The 21,199-nt window shown below is 39.4% G+C and overlaps 1 protein-coding gene across 2 annotated transcripts; it reads right to left on the bottom strand.

The window, feature by feature from the left end:
• Positions 1–2,040: 2,040 nt before the first annotated feature.
• LOC130414084 (DNA-binding protein RFX7) lies at positions 2,041–18,067 on the bottom strand. 2 transcript variants are annotated; one of them, XM_056739766.1, is made up of 10 exons: positions 17,658–18,067; positions 16,848–16,881; positions 11,521–11,606; positions 10,457–10,495; positions 9,623–9,745; positions 9,430–9,546; positions 9,187–9,271; positions 8,825–9,032; positions 8,055–8,356; positions 2,041–7,973 (listed from the first exon to the last, which is right to left on the bottom strand). In XM_056739766.1, the coding sequence occupies exons 1-10, from the start codon at positions 17,753–17,755 to the stop codon at positions 4,560–4,562; spliced, it is 4,506 nt and encodes a 1,501-aa protein (XP_056595744.1). In that variant the 5' UTR covers positions 17,756–18,067; the 3' UTR covers positions 2,041–4,559. The 2 variants fall into 2 exon arrangements, with proteins under 2 accessions (XP_056595744.1, XP_056595745.1); XM_056739767.1 differs by lacking the exon at positions 10,457–10,495.
• Positions 18,068–21,199: the final 3,132 nt, after the last annotated feature.

The raw sequence follows: 21,199 nt of genomic DNA, 5'->3' as shown, positions 1-21,199 counted from the left end.
GAAAAAAATATTGCTTTAAATTTGAAATCAAAATTATTTTGACAAGTAATTTCTCTAGAATATCCTTGCAGTGTAATATCAGATACAGAGGTCTTATTTTTGGGGCAACAGACGTGAGTCAAGTGACACGTGCGGTCAGTGAAGTGGACATCACGGAGGGGGATCAATACAGCTAGAAGTCATTATCATTGTATGAATATGCGTCAGGTCATGGGAAAGGGGAGATGACACCCGGCAGCTTCGCTCCTATTGGTTAAAGACAAGTCCAGGGTGAACCCCCATCACTGTGACCCGTGCGGGCAGCTGAATTACTGTGACCTCTGGTTTGAAATAAATGACCCCGTTCGCCCCAAAACAGATTCGATCGAATATGCAGAAGAGTATCAGGACTGTTTGCTGAGTCAAGAATCATTTGTTTAAACTTGAAACAAACCTCTCAACCAAAGTTTACACACTCTGTTTGACTTAAATAGTATACGATTTCTTTTGTATATTTTTTGTTTGTTTATCTAGTAGATGAAAAAAATACTGCTTTATATTTTAGGTAAAAACAATTTTTACAAGTCATTTTGGCCTGTGGTGAATTGCTGTAGCTTGTAGAAATAAGATGAAGTTATTTTGAGGAGTTTCATTATTCAACTATTCGAATATTTAAAAATGTAAAGTATTAAGTTGAAATGACTTGTTTTGCCAATTTGATAATACTTAGAAATACAAAAAATGTGTAAATACGCTCTATACACATCACTCCTCTCTTCATTAAGTTACATGATAGTCGCTCGCATCAAATTCAAGACTCAGCTCCGGGCCTACAAGACCACCACTGGTTTGGAACCCCCTTGTCTTCATTCACTTATGTACTTATGTACCCGCCAGATCATTGTCTTGGACGTCTTGTGCTGCCATCCCAAAAAGGTAAAAAATCTCTCTCACGAACCTTCTCTGGATCGGTTCCACATTTGTGCAATGATCTGCCTGCTGCTATAAGATCAACAGAATCTGTCGCCATCTTTAAGAATCGGCTGAAAACACATCTCTTCCATCTCCACCTGACTGATCATTTCTGATTTCTATATCTTTTCCACAATATCTAAAAAAAACATGCTTAATTAAGCTTAGATAAACTAAACTTAGCTCTGTACACTGTAGCAGGCTTTGTAAGACATGTTTTTATTGCTCTTATGCATTTTGTTGTCCTAATGTTTGACCCACTAGCTTCCATTGTTTACCCAACTTGTAAGTCGCTTTGGATTAAAGTGTCTGCTAAATGACTAAATGTAATAAAATACAATAAATACAAGTCTCTAAATTTAACCTTGGTTGATTTAATAAATGGTCAAATTATTAATCTTTCAGTGTATATTTTTTATTTTGTTCAAATTTCACAATACAATATATACACTGAGAAAATCTACTTTTAAAATTTAGGACAACTTCAAGTTCAATCAAATTAACCTTTTAAGTCATTTCAATTGTATTTTGCATAATTTATACAAAAATATAAATTGATTTTTAAAGTCAGATTAATATCATTAAAGTTTTATTTAACATTTGATTTACCTTAAAATTAAAGACAACTTTAAAAGTAAAGTTTTTAGGTTGAAATTAGTGAAAGTGTATATTTCTAGATTTTAAAACCAGAACAGCATTAATAGGAGCAATGATGTTGTGATCATAATAATCACATAAAATGTGAAATTTTGGTTGTGAGCGTTGCTCATCTGAGGTCATAAACACACCGCGCTCACAATGATAAAACATTTAAATAAGGTTACAGCTTTATATAGATCTGTGGCCTCATATTCAGGACTTATTAACATGAAATCAACCAGGTAAAGCTCACATCTACCATGGTTTCATTTGGATGACATTTTTGTGTACGGACACATATGGTTTACTACCGGCATTTGATTGGACAGTGCTTATGACATCATTGACATCATACCAAGTTCATGAGAACCAGATCTGGTCTGCAGTGCTTGTAGAAACCAGCAGAGGACATCATTCTCAAACACAAGAACATACACAAACACCACATACTATTGTTTAAAAAATGTTTATTGGCTTTTAAAACCACTTAAAAAATCTCACCTGTGAGTACTTTCCATTGGAAAAACAGAAAAAGAAATACAAACAAACAAACAAAAAAAACATCGCTGAAACGCATTTGCAATATTAACAAGCTACTGTCCACGAAGAGCAAAACCAGCAAATCTGAGGCTCAAATCTACAGTCCTGAACGAACAGAATGAAGACGTTTCTCTAGCAGATGACCACTTAAACATCAACCCTCACGTATCAAAACAGGATTGTTGTCTTAATCCTATAACAACAACACAAAATCAGTGCATTAATAAATGCCGCAACATAAAAAATATTTACAGCTTTCTTCACATAAAGACATTTGTTTTTTCATATATATATAAAATGGAGGAAATTGAAGATAAATGTAAAAAGAAATGTTAAAAAGACGAACAAAAAGAAACAACATTCACAAACAGAAACGGACTCATTCGAACTTAGTAAACGTCATAAAATGCATATAGCTTTTGAAGAACTACCGTAGCGTCACCTCTCGTTCTGATTGGTTAAGGGAGCGCTCGCAGCGAATACTACCATAGAGAGTTTAACATATGTGCGCAGATACAGTCATTTCATAACGTGAAGCATGTTACTTTTAACTCACGTCATTTTTACTTTTCTTATTTTATTCTCATGTATGAGAAGTTATCACGGCGGATCTCATTGAGATTAGTGCTCATTGCTACACAAGGCAATTATTCGTCGATCGCGTCACGAGTAATTCCCCGTTTGCTATTTGTCATCAAAAGGAAAAAACGACAACGCGGGCACCAATTCGTCCTTAAAACACGTACGAAGACTAAAATGTGATAAACAAACAAAACAAAGAAATCTTTTAGTGCAATAAGATGAACGTTTGTACGTTTTCAGAATTTCAACTCCGTTCCAGTGTCTGCTCCGTCGATTTGTCGCGGCACATCACATTTAGCTATGTCACAATAAAATGAACGCGTTTATTTTTACGTCGAATCTAATTTCTTTTTTTTTCTCAATAAATCCATGCTATTATATCCCTCTCGGTTTACACGACACATCTGCGTATGCAGGAACCCACAAAGTCCCAAGAAAAAAAAACATCAGCAAGCTACAGACTCAAAAGACACGCCATCAACTAGTACATCACAGAAAGCCAGGAACGCAACAGGCCAGCTATCGTGCTGCGTTATAAACAGCATCTTCTGTTTGGGTAAGGGCACTCTCATCTAGCTACAAATCATCACCATTATACAGCGGCTTGATAACATGGAAATTTCATGATGTCCTTTATACAAATGCGGCACTATCTTAACGTCTACCGACAGCCGAAATCCTTCAGCCTTCTACAACATGCTCTTCGCTCCATATTTACCTGTACATCCAACACGTCGGTCGCATACATAATTTACACAAATAAGAGTTCATGAACGCCTTTAACTGCAACGATGTCAAACCATCACTTTCGGATGATGGGAAACCAAAGATGGACCAAGCGGCGGATTCGCCATCTGGTTTTGTTCTTCAACAGCTTCTCTTTGGTATGGAGTTAAGGCCGGAGAAACTAGACAGATTTCATCTCAAGTTTGTCCCATCCTTGGAAAGAATATCGAGCCGTCACCATACCACACGGTACAAGAAGCTACCAGTTTTAAATGATGGCTGGACAGACATACTAATGGCTATCAACCAGAAACGGAACGCATGACACGCTTAAGAGTAAAAAAAACTCATTGATGAAATGGAATAAAAGGGACTGTAAAAATAAGGCAGATTCTTCCTATTTTTAATTTAAAAAAAGAACAACGGATACAGCAAAGATTTCATTCCTCCCCAACGGTTTCGGATTAACAGTACAAGTGTTATGGCCTTAAAACTTCTTTTTTTATTTGACAAAAACAAACGACGGTTCAATAAATGAGATTCTTGACGTCAGCACCAATTAGCACCTAAAATCTCTGCAGTTCATTGAACTGACGATTGACGATATGTAAATGCCGTATTCACCTCTGTGGTATGTGCCACCTGGCCCCAATGAAACATTTAGACAACTGTTTGTCTAGGAAGGAAGTTTCCCTCAAAGTCAATGATTTGTCACATGGAATATTGCATTTCGTCGAAATACAAGAGGAAATGACGCATGCTGGTCCGTTAAGTCCACTACGACGTTAAAACAGTGCAAATGAAATCAAAAGATATGCTAGCAAATAAGTTGTGCACGCAGTGACGTCTATATAGAGGAAATATTCGACCGTCCGCTGGAAATGACTTCAGAATAGGGAGAAATGACTGGAATGACCTGTCAAGCAGTAAAACATGTTGAAAAAGCACATGCCTGTAAGGCTGGCACTTCACACACTGGACCACGTCCAGATTTTTGCTGCACAGACGCGTTATTTAACATTTTTGTACGCAAAGGATACACAAAACTTCACAATAAAAACAGAACAAAAAGCATAAATATTATGACGACAACATCAACATCAAAAGAACAAGAGATCGCATTATCCCAACATTTCCACCGTCGGCTGGTCTTTGTTCTCCAGCCAATCGAAACCAGCCGAGTTCACAGTATCACTGCAAATCTGTTGAAACAGAGGATCATTCTTCAGTTCTTCCAGTGTGGCATCTTCATATTGGTCCTGCTGTTGACTGGGGTCAAACAGCAGGTTGGTGTCCAAAGTGTTTAGGTCATTAATGCTACTGGAGAGGTCGGTGGTCAACCGGATATCGCTGGAGAAGTCAGAGGCTGCTGCGCTGAGTTCAGACGCTACCTGTCCGACAAGCTGTGAACTGGGGTTGAGACCGTCCTCTCCCAAAAGGTCCTTGACAGTGGTGTTGAAATCCAGATGCTCTTGATGCTCCCTATCAACATCTTGCTGGGAGCTCTGGGGCAACAAGTGCTGTTGGCCGAGATCAGGATCATCTAACGTTTGTTGGTCGGACAACTGCAATTGTTGGTCCTGAAGTTGAAGTTGTTGATTCTGAAGTTGCAGCTGTTGATTTTGCAGCTCTAACTGTTGTTCTTGAAGCTGAAGCTCTTCTTGTTGCTGCAGTCCAGAGCTTGATTGTGCTTGGCCGTTGTCTGTGGAGAAGGTGACCTGCTCATCCCCTGCGGTCATGAGGTAACCCGTCTTTTGGGTCAAAAGTTCAAAAGGTGAAGGGCTTTGATCCAGAGGCAGCTGCTGGTTTTGATAGTTGGGGCCTCCGGGGAAGCCTTGCGTTGTCTCCAAGATTTGCGTCAAGTTCATCCGTGCCGTGTAATTGGCGGGGAGATTGTTTATACCCAGCCCTCGAACTGTATCGTCTCCCTCCGTGTCCATCTTGCTAAGGAGCACTGTGGTGATCTTAGTGCTGTTGTTTTGTTGCACCTGGTGACTGACAGGAAGTAGCTCAGACTGCATCATGATGTTAAGCGGGACTGATTGGCTCCTCTGAGCTAAGCTGCTGGCCACTGTTTGGTTGTTGGAGAGAATGCTCAGGACCTCGGACGTCAAGGGGCAGTTGAAGGGAGAAACAACAGACCTTGGGATGGTGACCGTTTGTGCGGTGGTGCCGCTAAGATTCCGCTGCCGAACCGCTGGGCTAACGCTGCGACAACGGAAGGTTCCACCTCCCGATGTAGATGTGCTTCCTATCCCTTTGTTGTCTAATGGAGCAGGGACGGCGAAACTTTCCTGCTTGGCAGTTGGTTGCACTGGAGACACAGTTGTCAACCTTCCCAGATTCCCTTCCTGAAGTCTCGTCTGAGACTGGAGGGATTGACCGGGGATGGCGAAGGCATGCGGTTTGCGGAAGTGATCGTCAACTAGATCTTGGTAACTGGGGAGGATTCCAATGGTGGTGGTGTTGGAGATGACAGGAGACCCTGCAGTGCTGTTATATCGGTTGTTGATCCACTCCAGCTTTGCTTTATCAGGGTGGGTAGCCATTGGCCTTTGCATGGGTTTCACTGGACTGCTTGACACAACACTAGTATCATGGTAACCGGTTATGTTGGAGTTGATCGGGGTGAACGCGAAGGGGTTGCGGCATTCAACAGGGCTTGGGGGGACGCTGCTGCTGCAGTTTGACAGGGGAGTGCTGATGGGTGTATGCCTTCCACCCAAGATGCTGTCCACCGGGGTAACGGGTGCTAATCTGGAACAAGGGCTTTCTCTGGTCAAGCTATGTCCCCCTGGTAGCATCTCGGAGGTGGGAGTTGGAGTAGGTGTGGGTGTTGGTGTGGGCGTCGGTGTTGGCGTGTGAATCGGTGTGGCGCTACTATGAGAAGAGTGATAGAACTGTGTACCGGTCTGATGAGGTGACAGGATCGTTCCTTGGCCCACTGTAGCTTGACCTTGTAGAGATATGTCCACACAATTAAGGTACGACTGCAAACTGTTATTCAACTTCATTTGTTCCTCCATCTGTACGAGCTCTTCCACAATACTGTCCTGGGTCATATCATCATCGTTGAACGGGAAATAGTCCATGCTAGCTTGAGCTCCTGCAAAATCAACAATGTCCTGCTGAAGAGTGAGCTGAGCGGACGCCTCGGGGGCTTGAGCCATCAATGGTAACTGAATGTCTGCAATCTGCTTGTGTTCAGCTTGAATCTGTTGCGAGAAGTTTTGCAATGAGCTCTTGAGTTCGCTTACAACAGAGGCCTCCTGAGAAACCGCACTGTTTACCTGTTGATGCTCGCTGATCTGCTGAAGTAAGGAGTGGTCTGTTCTGACAGTTTCATGAGCAACTTCATTGCTGATTTGTGAATAGCTTTGAGGATTAACAGTCAGAGAGGCATTCAGTGTTCCAATGGGAGTATCGGAAAGAGCCAGGATTTGAGATGGAAGGGAGCTGGTATGTTTTAGGGTCACTTTGCATGGAGCGCTCTCTGGTCTCGCTGGCGTTCCAGCTCTCTGGATCTTTTTAGTTGCTATTACGAGACCAGGCTTGGGATTGGCATTAACATCCAAAGGTTGCTGGGAAATGAAAACCCTTTTCACCGGGATTGTGTGCGTCTCTAGAAAAGATGCAGAGCGTTTTCGGGGGCTTTTCGGAGCGGCATCTTTAAACGAAGTGCTTACAGTTGCCACTCTGGCAATGGATGACAATTCAGGATCTACGTTCTGGTTGGTAACAGTTAAATACAAGGTGCTTTCCGGCTGGTTGTTGTTATTGCTGCTTGGGGCAAGGGCCCCCATGATTGTACTCGAAGGGGTTGCAGAGTCACTCTTGGCCCTTGTCACTCTTTCAGGCACAGGAGACGCCTTGATAAGGAGAGACGGTTCACTGGAAGCCCTGAATTTAGTGGCTCGTTCGATCTTTTGTCCTGTGTTTGCTGCTGACGCAGTGCTTTGTTTATCAACAGCAGAGCTACTCTCGTTCACAGCCTGGAATGTCAATCTGACCTCACTGGTGGTGGTGGATGCTGATGGTGTTAGGGTCGTGGTAGGACGTCCAGCTCTCCAGACCCCTGGTGCCTGGGACGTCATAACAGACGCACCATTTTGAGCTTGCAGGGTCTCTTCTTGGGAAACTGTGCTACTGATTCCAGCCGATGCAGGTCGCAGTGAGGTCGAAGTAGTACTGTTGTTGCTGCTACTGTTCGGTGCTAGCGATATTGCCGTCATCTTGACCACGTTTACAGAGCTAACGTGAGACGTGGGCATCACCGTCTTGATGGGGCTGTTGGTGATGAGGAGCGTTGGGGGCGACCGAAGGGTGATGGCGCTGGTGGCTGAGGGCTTGGGTAATATCTGGGCGTATCTGTGTCTCGCCAACCTGTCACCTACTGGGCTGGCAGGGACATTCTGGGGTGTTTTTGGAGACTGCTTAACAGATTGCGTCACGACCTGGAAGTTAACAGGTACAACCTTTCCCTCTGCTGCCCCAACAGGATTCGGAGACGTCATTAGCTGTCTGTTTCTTTGAACCTGCAAATGACGCAAACAAAGAAGAATTTAGATCTTGACAATGGACACAATGTAATAACTTTGAAATCAGAATCTTCTTACCGTGATGGGACTTGGTACAGCAGAGACCACAATGCCTATGGTAGGCTGAGGGGACAGTAACGCGGGACTTGAAGAGGTGAGACTGGACCCGGGTCCGGGTGTCCCAGCCTCCGCCCGTCTTGCCTGGGCATCCATGGGCAGAGGAGAGGTGAGCTTCTGTTCTTGCTGTTTCTTCTGGATCTTTCGCTGTAGCTGCTGTTTGGCGTCAATAGAGGGTGAAGGGAGGGTCTTCACTTGGGGCTGGAACGCGTTGGCTTCACCAGTTGGCACAAACGCAGAGGCCGGCGTTGGGGTTTTCATTCCTTAAAAATGTAAAGACTTCAAGTTAAAACTAGAAAACAAAAATGCAACACATACAAATAGAAAACAAACCCCAAAGGTCCTTAACAAAGACTGAATGTAAATTTTCTTCACACAGAATTTAAAGTGTCTCCCAAAACCCTATTCGGCCAGTAATTGTTTCTAATGGGGACTTTGGATATTTTCATCATTTACGAGAGGCTAGTAGGCTACAGTGCTCCTAGTAAGAAAAGTTAGTCTGGAGCGCTGCAAGGTCATGAGGGTCCTTTAACGGTTGTCTCAATCCACATTTATCGGTTTATAAACAGGAATGAAGTCCTTTTGTACATTTTTCTGTCCCACTCAAAAGCATAGTATGATCACTGCTGTGACAAACTCACAAGAAACAATAACCATCTGTATCGGGCTAGAGAAAGCTTACAACAAAGTTAATAAGTGTGGCGTTGTGAGAGTGATGTTTCGCGTCTTGCCTGTCGGGGTTCCAGTCATAACAGTGAGAGCCGCCATGGACTTAGTGCCGATATAGTGACTGTTGAGCAGAAATCTGGCCAGTTCCTCCACACTGTCAAACTGACGACTCAGAACCTTCTGGGCCCATTCGCACACCAGACCGCATGCTGCCGAACGCATCTCGTCCTCAGCGCTGGGAGACTGACCCGTCGACTCCAACAACTCACACTTACAGAAGCAGACGAAAGAAGAGACATTTCAGAAATACGACACACGAAAATTTTGTTTTGATATGAGTGTAAAACGTTTTCAAATTGCATTTTAAAAGATAAGTTGCATCTGAATTTCTTTTATTCTGATCCGACAGAAAGTGGATACTGACCCCATCTCCGGCTTTGTGTAAATCCAGGTTAGGGAGTGACGGCATGTGCACCAGCGCTTTCTTCCTCAGACCGCTGTAGCAGTACGTGATTCACGGTTAAGGGTAACTTGAGCGTTTTTAAACATTTGACACTACACATTACACACTTTACCTCAAATATCAAGTCAAGACACCTTCATTTGTAAAATGACTTATAAAATACACTTGTGTTGACAGCTTTTACTTTGACCACAAACAGGATATTTTGATTTCCCCCTCATGCCTAAGCGACGTGCCTTCATGTTCGGAAAAACGTTTTTCATGATCTTTCCAAAATCAGCCGCGCTTAACGGATGGTATCCCAGATTGTCGCAGTAACTCCTGAAACACAACATCAACAAGATGAGCACAAGGACGCAAACATCTGCCTTTTACTGCCATGTAAAAACACACTCACTTGTATTCATCGTACACCTCTTGTTTTGGCAGCGAGGTTTCCGGATGCTCTTCCAAATGATTTCTAATCCAATTGAAAGCGTACATCTGTTGAGTCCGACTGGACGACATGGAATTCTGGTCACTTGGGAGAAAACGCGAGAAGAAAGCTTAAGACATTCAACCTGTAGCCCCAGAAATCTGTGAGACTTTAAAGGAACAGTTCACCAAAAAATGAAAACTCTGACATCATTTATCACCCTCATGTCGATCCAATCGGTATACCTTTGGGTTAGGGGGACATTCCCCATTCATTCTCATCAGTCTTTTGAATCGAATGAAAGCGAATGGGGACTGGAGCTGTCGAGCTCGAAACGTACAAAAAACAACCCAAGCCACATCTCAAATCTTCTAAAATCACGAGCTATAATTTGTCATCAGAATAGTTTTGATTCTCTTATGCATTTCACTATTAAGTCCTTATTCACATGCATGAGAAAGAGTGAGCTTTTATAACATGTAAAAGTGTTTATTTTTTATTACTATGCAGTGTTTGATCCACTAACAAAATTTCATTGTTTTCTTATATGACAATAGGGTAATGTTGAACACACAATGAGATATTTTGAAGAATTTAGGAACACAAGGAGTTCATGGGCACCTTTGACTACTATTTAATTCTTCCTAGTATGGTTGTCAATGATGTCCCGGGACTTGGATTCTTCCAAACATCCGTCAGAAAAAAGTAATTTATACAGGTATGAAGTGACATAAATGATGACAGAATTTTCATTTTTGGGTGAACTATCCCTTTAAGAATGCTTTTCCCTTTAATATAGTTTGAAAGTTTTAATACCATGTCGCAGGACTCGCAGAACCTCTCTGTGTGTCAGTTCTATGTTGGGAACATCATGTTGGGAAAGAGCGGTGAACATGATAGACACATAATAAACAAATGATAAAATACAAGACGCTGATATTGCAATGTCATAATTTCAGGGCTGTCAATCAAATAATAATTCAATGACATATGCTAATTCATCACAATTAATCACATGATATCAATATTTGCTGGAAAAAAAACAAATGAACAAAATACATACACATTATAAACATTTGTAACAAGTCACTTTATCGTGGTTTATATATTTCTATTTTTTCATATCGCAAGAGCTATTCACAAAGGATGTGCTTGGTGCATTCTGTCGATAAGTTTTCTGTCGACTAGTTTCTAAGTAATTAGTTACTGTAATTTCATTACTTTACCCTTGATAAAGTAAAGTAAGGGATTAGCATTATTTTTCCTGTAATTTAATGGCATTTTTTTTTATGTATTTAGTCTAAATACTGTGTGTAATAAATTCCACTATCTCCAATAGTGGAATTGACATCAAAATTCAAAGTCTAACTTTAAAATCTGTGGTTTAATGTAAAATTCTCACATTTGTAATACTTTAGTCAGTTCGTAATACTACTCTATATAGTTTTATATTATTAATATAATTTGTGTTACTTTAGCGCACATGTTAACTACATCATTTTTTTAAATTACTGTACAATATGAACGTGCTAAATTGACAGCCCTACATAATTTACACAAGTCGGCTTTAAATGATGAAATGTTGAGCTCATATGACAGTCAATGCATAGAAACAAAAGCAAAAGTAGGACAAATGACAACGGAAAAATGACGATGATAGTGGCCAACTCAACTTTTCGCACATGTTTACACTTTAGAAAATTAAGCATGGTTCTATTGAACAACTAGTTATGATAGTTTTCCACCACATTTAATTTTCAAAAGGGTCAGTAAATGTGCATGAGAGACAATATTAAAATGTTAATGTGAGATGTATATGCTATGAGTCAACTGAAAAAAGTTAAATGAAATGTTTTGAAGAATATTATTGTAGGATTTACCTTTTCTCATGGACACTGCTGGGACCAGAAGGCAACTGGAGGTAGAGGTAGAGTTTCTCAATGTCTGTAAACTTCTCAACATCTTGCTGCGTGAATGAAACACACGAGGAAGAAGAAAATGACACGTTTGCATTGGTTTCATTGAAAATATATTGAATTATATGACATAATATGTCAATGTGACCGCATTGATGTCAACTCAACCACTACTTATTCACAACATCAGGACATTTTTGATCACATAACAGTATATTAAATGATGAAAAGCTTTATGTAATATAATAATGTTTATTTTAGAGAGAAATCATGTCTGTTGAAATTTTGATTATAGCTTTTAGTTTCATATTTTTATGTTACGTTTAGTTTAACTTGTATATAAAAATAAAATGTTTATTTTTATTTCCAGTTAGTATTTGGCTCGACTTATTACAGTTTATTTTCTTTTGGTTTTTAAAATAATAAATTGTGTGCATTAGATTGGTTTTGATAATAACAACCTTGAACTGGACTGTTCACGTGGCTGTATTACATTCAATCCGGTTCCCGGACGGCCTATGACATCATTGTTTTCTCTTCTTCGAGGCTGGCGGGGACTACAGGGAGAACGTTACGCGCACAAAAACACACCGGAGTGTGTCTGCGCATACGACCGACGCCTGCAATCCTGCAGCAGTCTCAGCGGGTTACCATGTGAACCCTGACAGTAAAAATGCGTGTCAACACTGACACGCTCACAACAGCATCTTTACAGCGTGGGCTCCGCCCCACCTCACTTTCAATTGGCTGCTGGGAATGAATACCTCTCACCTCTTCCTGTTCTATTTGTCTGGTTGTTGCTAGGGGAAACCAATGCTCGTGAATGAGGCGAGACGTGACAGACAATGTGCATTACATAAAAATAAAAAAAATCGCTTCTTTCTGCTAAACACAGTGTGACGTGTCTGGTGGGGCTTCGAGGATGCTCTCGGCCAATACAGACACCATTGTGTAAAAAGTTTATAAAATGTATATTGTTGAATTTTAAAGAAACATTAAAATTCCAGATAAACTGTTCTTTAGTAATAAATAAATATTTGATATGTCCACGGAATACACATACATCACTGTCATTTCTAAATAAGCTTCATTTTTATCACACTATAAAGTATGTATTGACCAATTGAAGCAGTAAAACATGATGTAAACAATCCATATCTGTCTTCTAATTGGCTGTACTTAGCAACAGGTGTCACTGGCCATACACACAAGAAACATTAAACACTTAACATGTCACTTTTTTGTCAAATTAATTATTATAAAAATAAATTAAATTATTTTTTATTAAATTATATTAATTATTAATTATATATAATTATTAATATTTTTATTAAATTTAATTATTATTAAAATAAATTACACATGATACCATAATTCATATAAATCTGTCAGGACTATATTTAACTATATTCAGAATGTATATTATAAAAAATACGACAAATGTTTACACCTTAATTCTGATGCATGAGCCACATCCAAAGCTGTGACCACACCTTCTATAATAACACAATGTTGCTTAGCAAACGCAACCACATACACTCTTCACTTACACAAGTGAGCTACAGTCCTTTTTTTTTGCTTTGTACCCAAAGTTGTGTAAGTGACGTTAACCATTCTTGAACATCTGACAAATGAGACAGATGAAGTTCAGAGGTGAAACAGAACCACAATCACAACAGCACACAAAAACAACAAAACCATAGGCGGACCCTTAAACCCTGACCTCACATCATTCAGGTGTTTTAGGTGTTCTTCAGGTCATCAATCTCAGATGATAGAAATTGGGTTTGAATCCCAGGGGACACAAATACTCAAAAAAAATTATGCAATTTAAAGTATGACTATATAAATTAAATAGTATGTTTTAATAAATCCACTGTGAATGCATAAATGTGAACATGAATGCTGACAAAAAGTATAAAAAATAAAATGGTAATAAAATTAATAAGCTTTCCTGTAGTTTAGTGGTTAGAGCATGATGTCAATTATCATGCAATGTAAGTCGCTTTAGATAAAAGCAACGGGTCAAATGCATAAATGTAAAAATGAATAAAAACCTGTATCTTAAATACACTGTGCGAATGCATAAATGTAAATGGTAAACGTACACGAGGAAAATGATTGACAGACAGAAAAAACAAGTCATTCACCGAACCATTTCCACCACATTCATTTTGCGCTCGATTCTACTGCTTTTGCAGGTTTTATTCGTGCCGTTAAGAGATTATTTTCTTTCCATCTATTTCTATATAAATGTAAATTAATCAAACCCTGCACTGCAATGCATTATGTGCATTAATGGATAAATGTGATGTGAAGGTGTGCCACATAAAAGAAACATGAGAACAAATATTGTGAGTATTAGTATTTGCCATATTACCAAATGACGGATTGATTTATGTCACAACACTAGAAAGCTTTTACTTCTTTCAATAAAAAAGGATCAGTCTATTTATTTTGTTACCCTGACCGTACACATTAAAATGGTTCATAAATTAGTTTATACAAGTCTAAGATATGTCGTCAAAGTAGATTCACTTCCATTTATACACATATGAATGCAAGAGAACAAAACTGAAGCACATGTGGAGAATCCTCTGGTTGCGTCAATTTAATCTGATTAGAGATTATGAAAATGCTGATAACATGTCCCCTAGACGTTGCAACGATTAAAAAATGCGTTAACGTACATGAAGTATATTCCGAACAGAACACAAGCGCACAGCTAGGGTTGCCAGATAGGCATCACAAATCCAGTGCAATGGCCATTTAAAACGACACAAAAACATCTCAAATGACCTCGTATAGTCCAATAATCCACATCTGATAAAGCACATTCGTCCACTTCTAACCAGCAAGAATAAAAAACAACGGCAACAACCGTGTAAAAAGTTCCTGATTGACAAGTTTGTAAAATGGTAACAACTTCGTCTCTGGATGGATGTATGTCAACATAGTCATTATTTTCACGTTTGCACACAAAACACCGTTTTCGAATAACGTTCTTCATTTGCTTTATGTTACGTTATAAAAGAACACACAATGCCTGTAGAATGTCCTTTAATAATGTGTGTGATATTGCCATGGATAAAACATGTTCATATGGGGACTTTGTGTGATTTCCAGTATTAGACACAAACAATATAATTAAAGCTTCAGTTTATAAAACTACAACCGTAGGTGGATGACGCTGTGAAGGAGCGTGGAATGATGGGATCTGTTGTGTTCAACTCAAAGTAAAGAAGTTTATTAAATGCTGAGAATAATCGTGGTCTATTAATAAGTGACTGCTCGAAAAAAGCTAGTGGATTGCTAGACTCTACTTCCTTATTTGTCCATGATACTGTTGTCACTACTTCCTCATTTGTCCATGACATTGATTGAGCCATCAATCCGAATCCAAGTGGATTATTTGGTTGCATGTAAACGTGGCTATACTCAAGTTCTGATAAACATTATTTAAAACCGATGGCGTGGAGACGGCATGTCCAACTCAGCACCTCTATATACACGTATGAATAAATCCTGAGAGCCACAAATGATCTGACTTCCTGGAATCATCATAGTAACTGTTGACATAACTACAAATGGCGTGACAAACACATATATGTTGCTTTGTCCAGGATACAATACCAGCAATAATGAACTTGAAAGAAAACCGCACGTGACCAGTTGAGGATATCTGCATCTTGATTCTTTCACTTTGCTGAAGTCATTTTTAGATCATAATAATAACAAACATCTCTTTGTCTCGCCAACAAACGTATTCCAATGTCAACATGTCAATCTTATCAGACTGTCCCAGAAAAACTCCAGCACAGGACAGATAGGAGGACATCATGCACCATTCCTGACTATACAAAACCCCTCCATTCATGAACCAAACACTAACACACAAAACTTTAATAAATCAAGTGTGCGCTCACAACCTTTAATTGTGTTTTATATTTGAAAAGCGAATGTTTAATTTGCATGAAATGAATCACCCGATATATTTGCAAATCTGTGTGTGTGCGATACGCAACCCGAGAGAGAACTCCGTTTCTCCGAGCAATATTTACTTTTAAAATCCCATATTTTGAAAAACAAAGTGGGCACACTTATCGGACAACGTCACTCTCAAAATGGTTCAATATTAGCAGATCTATATCGTCTATCATCATTATATCCTCAAAAAACGTTTACATGTCGAAATACAAAATGGATAAAAACTGCAGATGAAAACTGGACGCCTCATGCAACAGGACGCTGTGTACTAATGTACGCTACAGTCCAAACGGCAATGTATAGACAGTCTGAAGCAGTGTAAACATGTGTACTTACTTTAGTACATTTCACATTCTTAAAGAGCGTACTTTTCAAGATACTGTCCAAAACAGCGTGTAGTATACAGTACAGTACACTAAATTCTAAAACAATGTATACTTTCTATAGCTCAGTGGTAAGAGCATTACGTTAACAACGCAAGGTTGTGGGTTCGATCCCAGGGGATGGCATATACCTATGTAAAATGTATAGGATAAAGCAATGTAAGTCGCTTTGGATAAAAGCATCTGCCAAATGCCTAAATGTAAATGTATACTATGGTACAGAACAGTGGGAATATTACATTCCAAAACATTAGGTGCGTCCCAAATCACGCACGTATGCAATATTCTACGCCATTTTGTAGTATAAATAGCGTGAGTAGTGCGTTCACATTGAGATTTCTTAAAATAGAAGTGCTCGGATGATGTACTTTTTCAACCGAAAATATGAAGTGTGAACACTTCACGCACTCAACGGTCACAGTTTCGCTTATGTAGCGGAAGGGAGGCGGGGCTATCAGACGCTGATCGAGCAAAACTCTCCTGCATTTTGGATGATACTTCTCTTCTGAAATTCATATACTAGATGGTTGAGTGCGTAGTGCATAGTTTATAGTATGTCATTTGGGGCGAAGCTATTGAACACTACAGTCCGAAACAATGTATACTTAATACACTACAGTCTCAAGCAGTGAAGTATACTACAGTCTTCTATACTACACACATAAAAATATGTATTAAAGTTTAAAATGTGTAACAAAATTCCACATACAACTTCAGTAAGCATGTAATGTCATGTGATAATTAAATGAAAAGCGGAGATTTGTTTAACTTTTTGGCTTCATAAAAACATGTCGCGAACAATTTGCTAAACCGGCGAAATCAAAATAAAGCTTCTTTAAATAAAGGCAATATTGTAGACTGGGAAGTCACAAGCATGTTTGTTTGATTCGTGAATATTTATATTACATAAAAAAAACTTACCAATATACTTTCCACTTTTGATTGTACAGATTTGCTGTAAAACAATAAAAACAAAGATTAGTGCAGTCCACGGATAAACCAGGACCGGTGACAGTATTGGTATTATATTTAAATTGTATACACAGTGTGTTATAAGTATTACATAAGCCAATCGATATACAGTATGATAAGATATGGACGATGTTTAAAAACAAACAAGACCCCACGTGCATCAAAATGAGACATCAATCCGTGCAATCAGACAAATAAAAATATATAATATATAAATCAACAACACATGCACAGAAATCACACAACGGTCAGACATCGCATGCATTGCACTAGACATCTCGAGCATAGAAATCAGACATCATTCCCAAGCAATGAAATCAGACATGTAACGCAATGACAGCATACATAAACAATCAGACATCCTCATGCAATAACAACAAGAAATCACACACAACACTTCATGTAAACAAGCGAGCATGTGATGCAACGCATCAGAGGTAGAAAATCGGTCATGTCTGCATGCAACTGAAAAACATCAGTAGGATGCAAGGTGCGCTCGCGCTCTCTCTCTCTCTCTCTCTCTCTCTCTCCGTCTGTCTGTCAGTGGACAGATGTGCACGAGATGGTGCTGCTGTGTTTTTGAGATCAGACAGCGATCAGACGTCTGACGATAAAAAAAACAGCCAAATCGCCACGCCAGTGCAAAACATCAAATGCAAGACACCACATGCACGCAAGGTGCTATCCCCCCCCTTTCAGGGCACAGATGTGCACGACTGTGATGTGTTTTTGAGATCGGACAGTAATCGGACGGCTCACCAAATGGAGTTCTTGATCTTGTTGTACTGCAGCGCCGTCGCCTCGGGGCTCTGCAGGGATCCGAGAGCACCGGGCTGCTGCTGTTGATCATCTGCCATCACGGCGAGGATGAGGAGGATGAGGAAGAGCAGGACCGCTTCAGCGTGTAGGCCTCATCCGAGCGCATAACGCCCGGTGACGGGATCGCACGAGCCTTCAGCGCCCGTTCGGAGCGAGCAGCGCGGGCCCGGCGATCGGATTCAGACGCATCGACGACGGCGGCGGCGGGCGAGAACGCAAGCGGAAAAACACGGAGATCTTCGGTACGGCGGACAGAAACAGCAGCAGCCGCCACGGACCGAGCTGCTGCGGGCAGGCGGGGACTGCGCATGCGCACAGCAGAGTGCGTGCGTGCGTGCGCCCGCGAGCGCGCGTCAGTGAACAGGTTTGTTGTATTCTGGGGTCAAACGTCTTCGCTAAAGAGTGAAATATCATGACATCACACTTGTGATGATAGTTTACTACACATCACTAAATAAAAACTCACTAATCGGCCTGCAATCGAGTTATTAGCATAAATCAACGGAAGTCTATGAAATTACCTCACTATTAAAGTAAATCTCGAAATTATTGCGTCGATGAAATGTCCGTATAAACAAACTCTAGCTAGCTTAAAGGGTACGGTTGAGTGTTTTTTAGGGAAATATGCTAAATGCGCGATGACGTCACCACATATAGACGTCAAATGTATGTAAATGATCATAGTGCATGTAAAACTGTTTTGCTTGTGTATTTAGATGTGCGTTTAGGACCAAGAAAATCTTTTGTTTGAGCAATAAAGCTCTTTCTGAGTCTTAATTTCCATATGATGCCGTAGTTTAAGTAGTTTTATGGACACATATGGCAATTTTTGTTTTGAAATCGTATTTACAAGAACCGTATTTTTGGCAAAGTTAACTTTATTATTGAATACGACTCTATTGTGCCCTCTGCTGGTGACACAGATAAACAACACAGAACGGTTCAGGGTCTGCTGTGACTCTATACTGCCCCCTCCTGCTGTGACTCAACTGTACATACTATTGCCAAATATTTTAACAAGAAAAGTAATGAAAATAAATATACGAGACGACTGATAACAACAAACAATAAGGTGGCGTTAAAATAGGGTTCTTGGTACAAACTAAAATAAGTAAAATACAGAATATACAGAAGGACTTTTAACTTGACGCTTTAACACGACTTTATACTGCCTCGTTCAAAATTTAAAGTCGGCATGAAATTAAAACTGTCAATTCAAAATGATTTACACAATGTTTCAGTATTCATTATAAATTATTTATCCGTGCACATCATTTTTAAAACAAAATATTTGTACTTGTAATAATTAATTAAAACGTTAACCTCTCTAGAAACGACCTTCTGGTCACGAGGAATGGCACGAGGGCGGGGCTGCAATGACTGACAGATGGCAAACTGGATTACAAGCCTGACTGCATTTTCTTGGCAACACCCAGCTTTTAACGATCCAATCAGTACTCGATGTAAGAAATTAAGTCCCGCCCTATATTTTTTTCTCATTACAGAAGTTGCTTCACTCGGATATACGTCACGATACGGAAGAAAAAATATTGCAACTTCCGTTTCATGCCACGTTATATTTGTGAACTGAGAGAAAAACCAATAAAATTTTACAAACCACAAAATGTTATTCAATATTTTATTTGTCACATACACGGTTATATACGCATAACCTGTAGTGAAATGTTCATGTGGTAAACTCGGTGTACGTTACCTTTTCAAGAAACAAAAATTGAAAACAAAGACAAAATAACATGTTTAAAATTAAAAGAACAAAAGGGCAAGGTGTTGCAAAATAGCACTACACCGCCAGACAATCTTCCTCAGTTTTCTATTTTTGTTCATAAAAACACATACAAATAAAAGAAACAAGTGCAGCGCAATTGTTAATAGCATTATCAAAAATGTTTGGACATGTGACACCTAAGAAAGCCCTTTGTCAAATTAGTAGATATAATTCTGTATAAATTATAAAAAACGGTTTATTTGCATTATACAGTCAATTTCGACCATATTTTACTGTCTTTCTTCTTTTCTTTTAAGTTTTAAAGTCTTTTTGAACTGCATAATAATATAATTTACAATTTGAAACTCCTTATAAGATTTCATGAGAAAAGTTTCATTTTATTTTAGAAGACGAGCCTAAAAATTGCCAAAAAAGTAGTCAAACTTACACAAACACACACACACGGACGTGTTGTGTTCAGATGTTTTATGCCTTCTCATTGACATATTGACTTTTATACTTTATATTGAGTACATATAATAGCCTAAACCACCTTGAACACTTTCTGCATTTTTACAGGTAAATCAATAAAAACTTAATTTATAAATTGTGTTCCTCATGAAAAATGGCCCCACAAAGTTAAAGTCCATACACAGTGTTTAAAAGTCTACTGTGTATTTGTACATTGTTTAATGTGTGTAAACTTTGGCAATGTCATTAGTACTACTGAAACGGAATGTTGAATCTACTAGATGCAAATCATTCTGTGCTTAACATCATGGATTCTTCATTTCTACACAAATATGTGACAGGATAAGCCAAGTAGACACTGTCTTCTCTTCAATCCTGATCACAGACCGACTGAATGACTCTCATTAGCCTTCCCATATTAAAAATCCAAACACAAACCCCAGAGAGGGGCAGGAGGGCCGTTAGAAAGAATAACAAGTAGCCGGGGGGTAATCAGCGACGAGAGGGGGTGCTTAACTTAACGCATGAACTCTATTGTTCTCCTAAATGGGTATGTGTCTCTAATTGCTCGGTTAGGTCCCTCAGTAGCTGCCGTCTGTACCGACCCAGACCTGCAGTAAAGAGGCCCGGAAGACTGGGGCCGCCGGGACCAGAGCCGGCCATTAATCTGTCTGACCGTGCGCTTCACACGACAACTTTTCATCACGTTCAACTTGAAGTTTTTAATACAGCTCCGGCAAGTGATACAACCGTCTGGAGCGCAGACACAGCTATCCTCAAGCGGGCTCCAGCTCGGGCATCAGGCTGTTGTCAAACACGTGGCAACGACTGAGTGTGTCTCAGAACGCTTTATGTCAGTCTGTGAGCAGCTTTTCACACTTTCTAGAGTCTCACGTGAAGTTTGTTTCACATAGGTTAAGAAAATATATGGTAGTGAGAAATAAGTCTAGTCGAAAGAGTTATTATAGTGTGATTTTAGTCTTAATCATATTTTAAATGAGATTTTATTTTGAGATTTCTTGTGTTCATTTTAGTTAAAGTTTTATCTTTTTTGGAATATGTTTTTGTCATTTTATAATTTATTGGTTTATTTGTTTATGCTGCTATATAAGATTAATTCATTTTTATTTTAGTCTTTATTATTCAAATTTTAGTGCTTTCAACTAATTTCCTTTTGTTAAGTTTTTAAAATATTTTTATGTCCATGCTTTATGGGATTTCAATGAAGAGTAAGGTTTTCAAACTTTTAATTTTAGTAAACTAAAAAAACTTGGATTCAAGAGCT

This window comes from Triplophysa dalaica, chromosome 24, assembly GCF_015846415.1.
Source record: "Triplophysa dalaica isolate WHDGS20190420 chromosome 24, ASM1584641v1, whole genome shotgun sequence".
Taxonomy (NCBI): Eukaryota; Metazoa; Chordata; class Actinopteri; order Cypriniformes; family Nemacheilidae; genus Triplophysa; species Triplophysa dalaica.
This window is presented reverse-complemented; position numbering and strand designations above follow the sequence as displayed.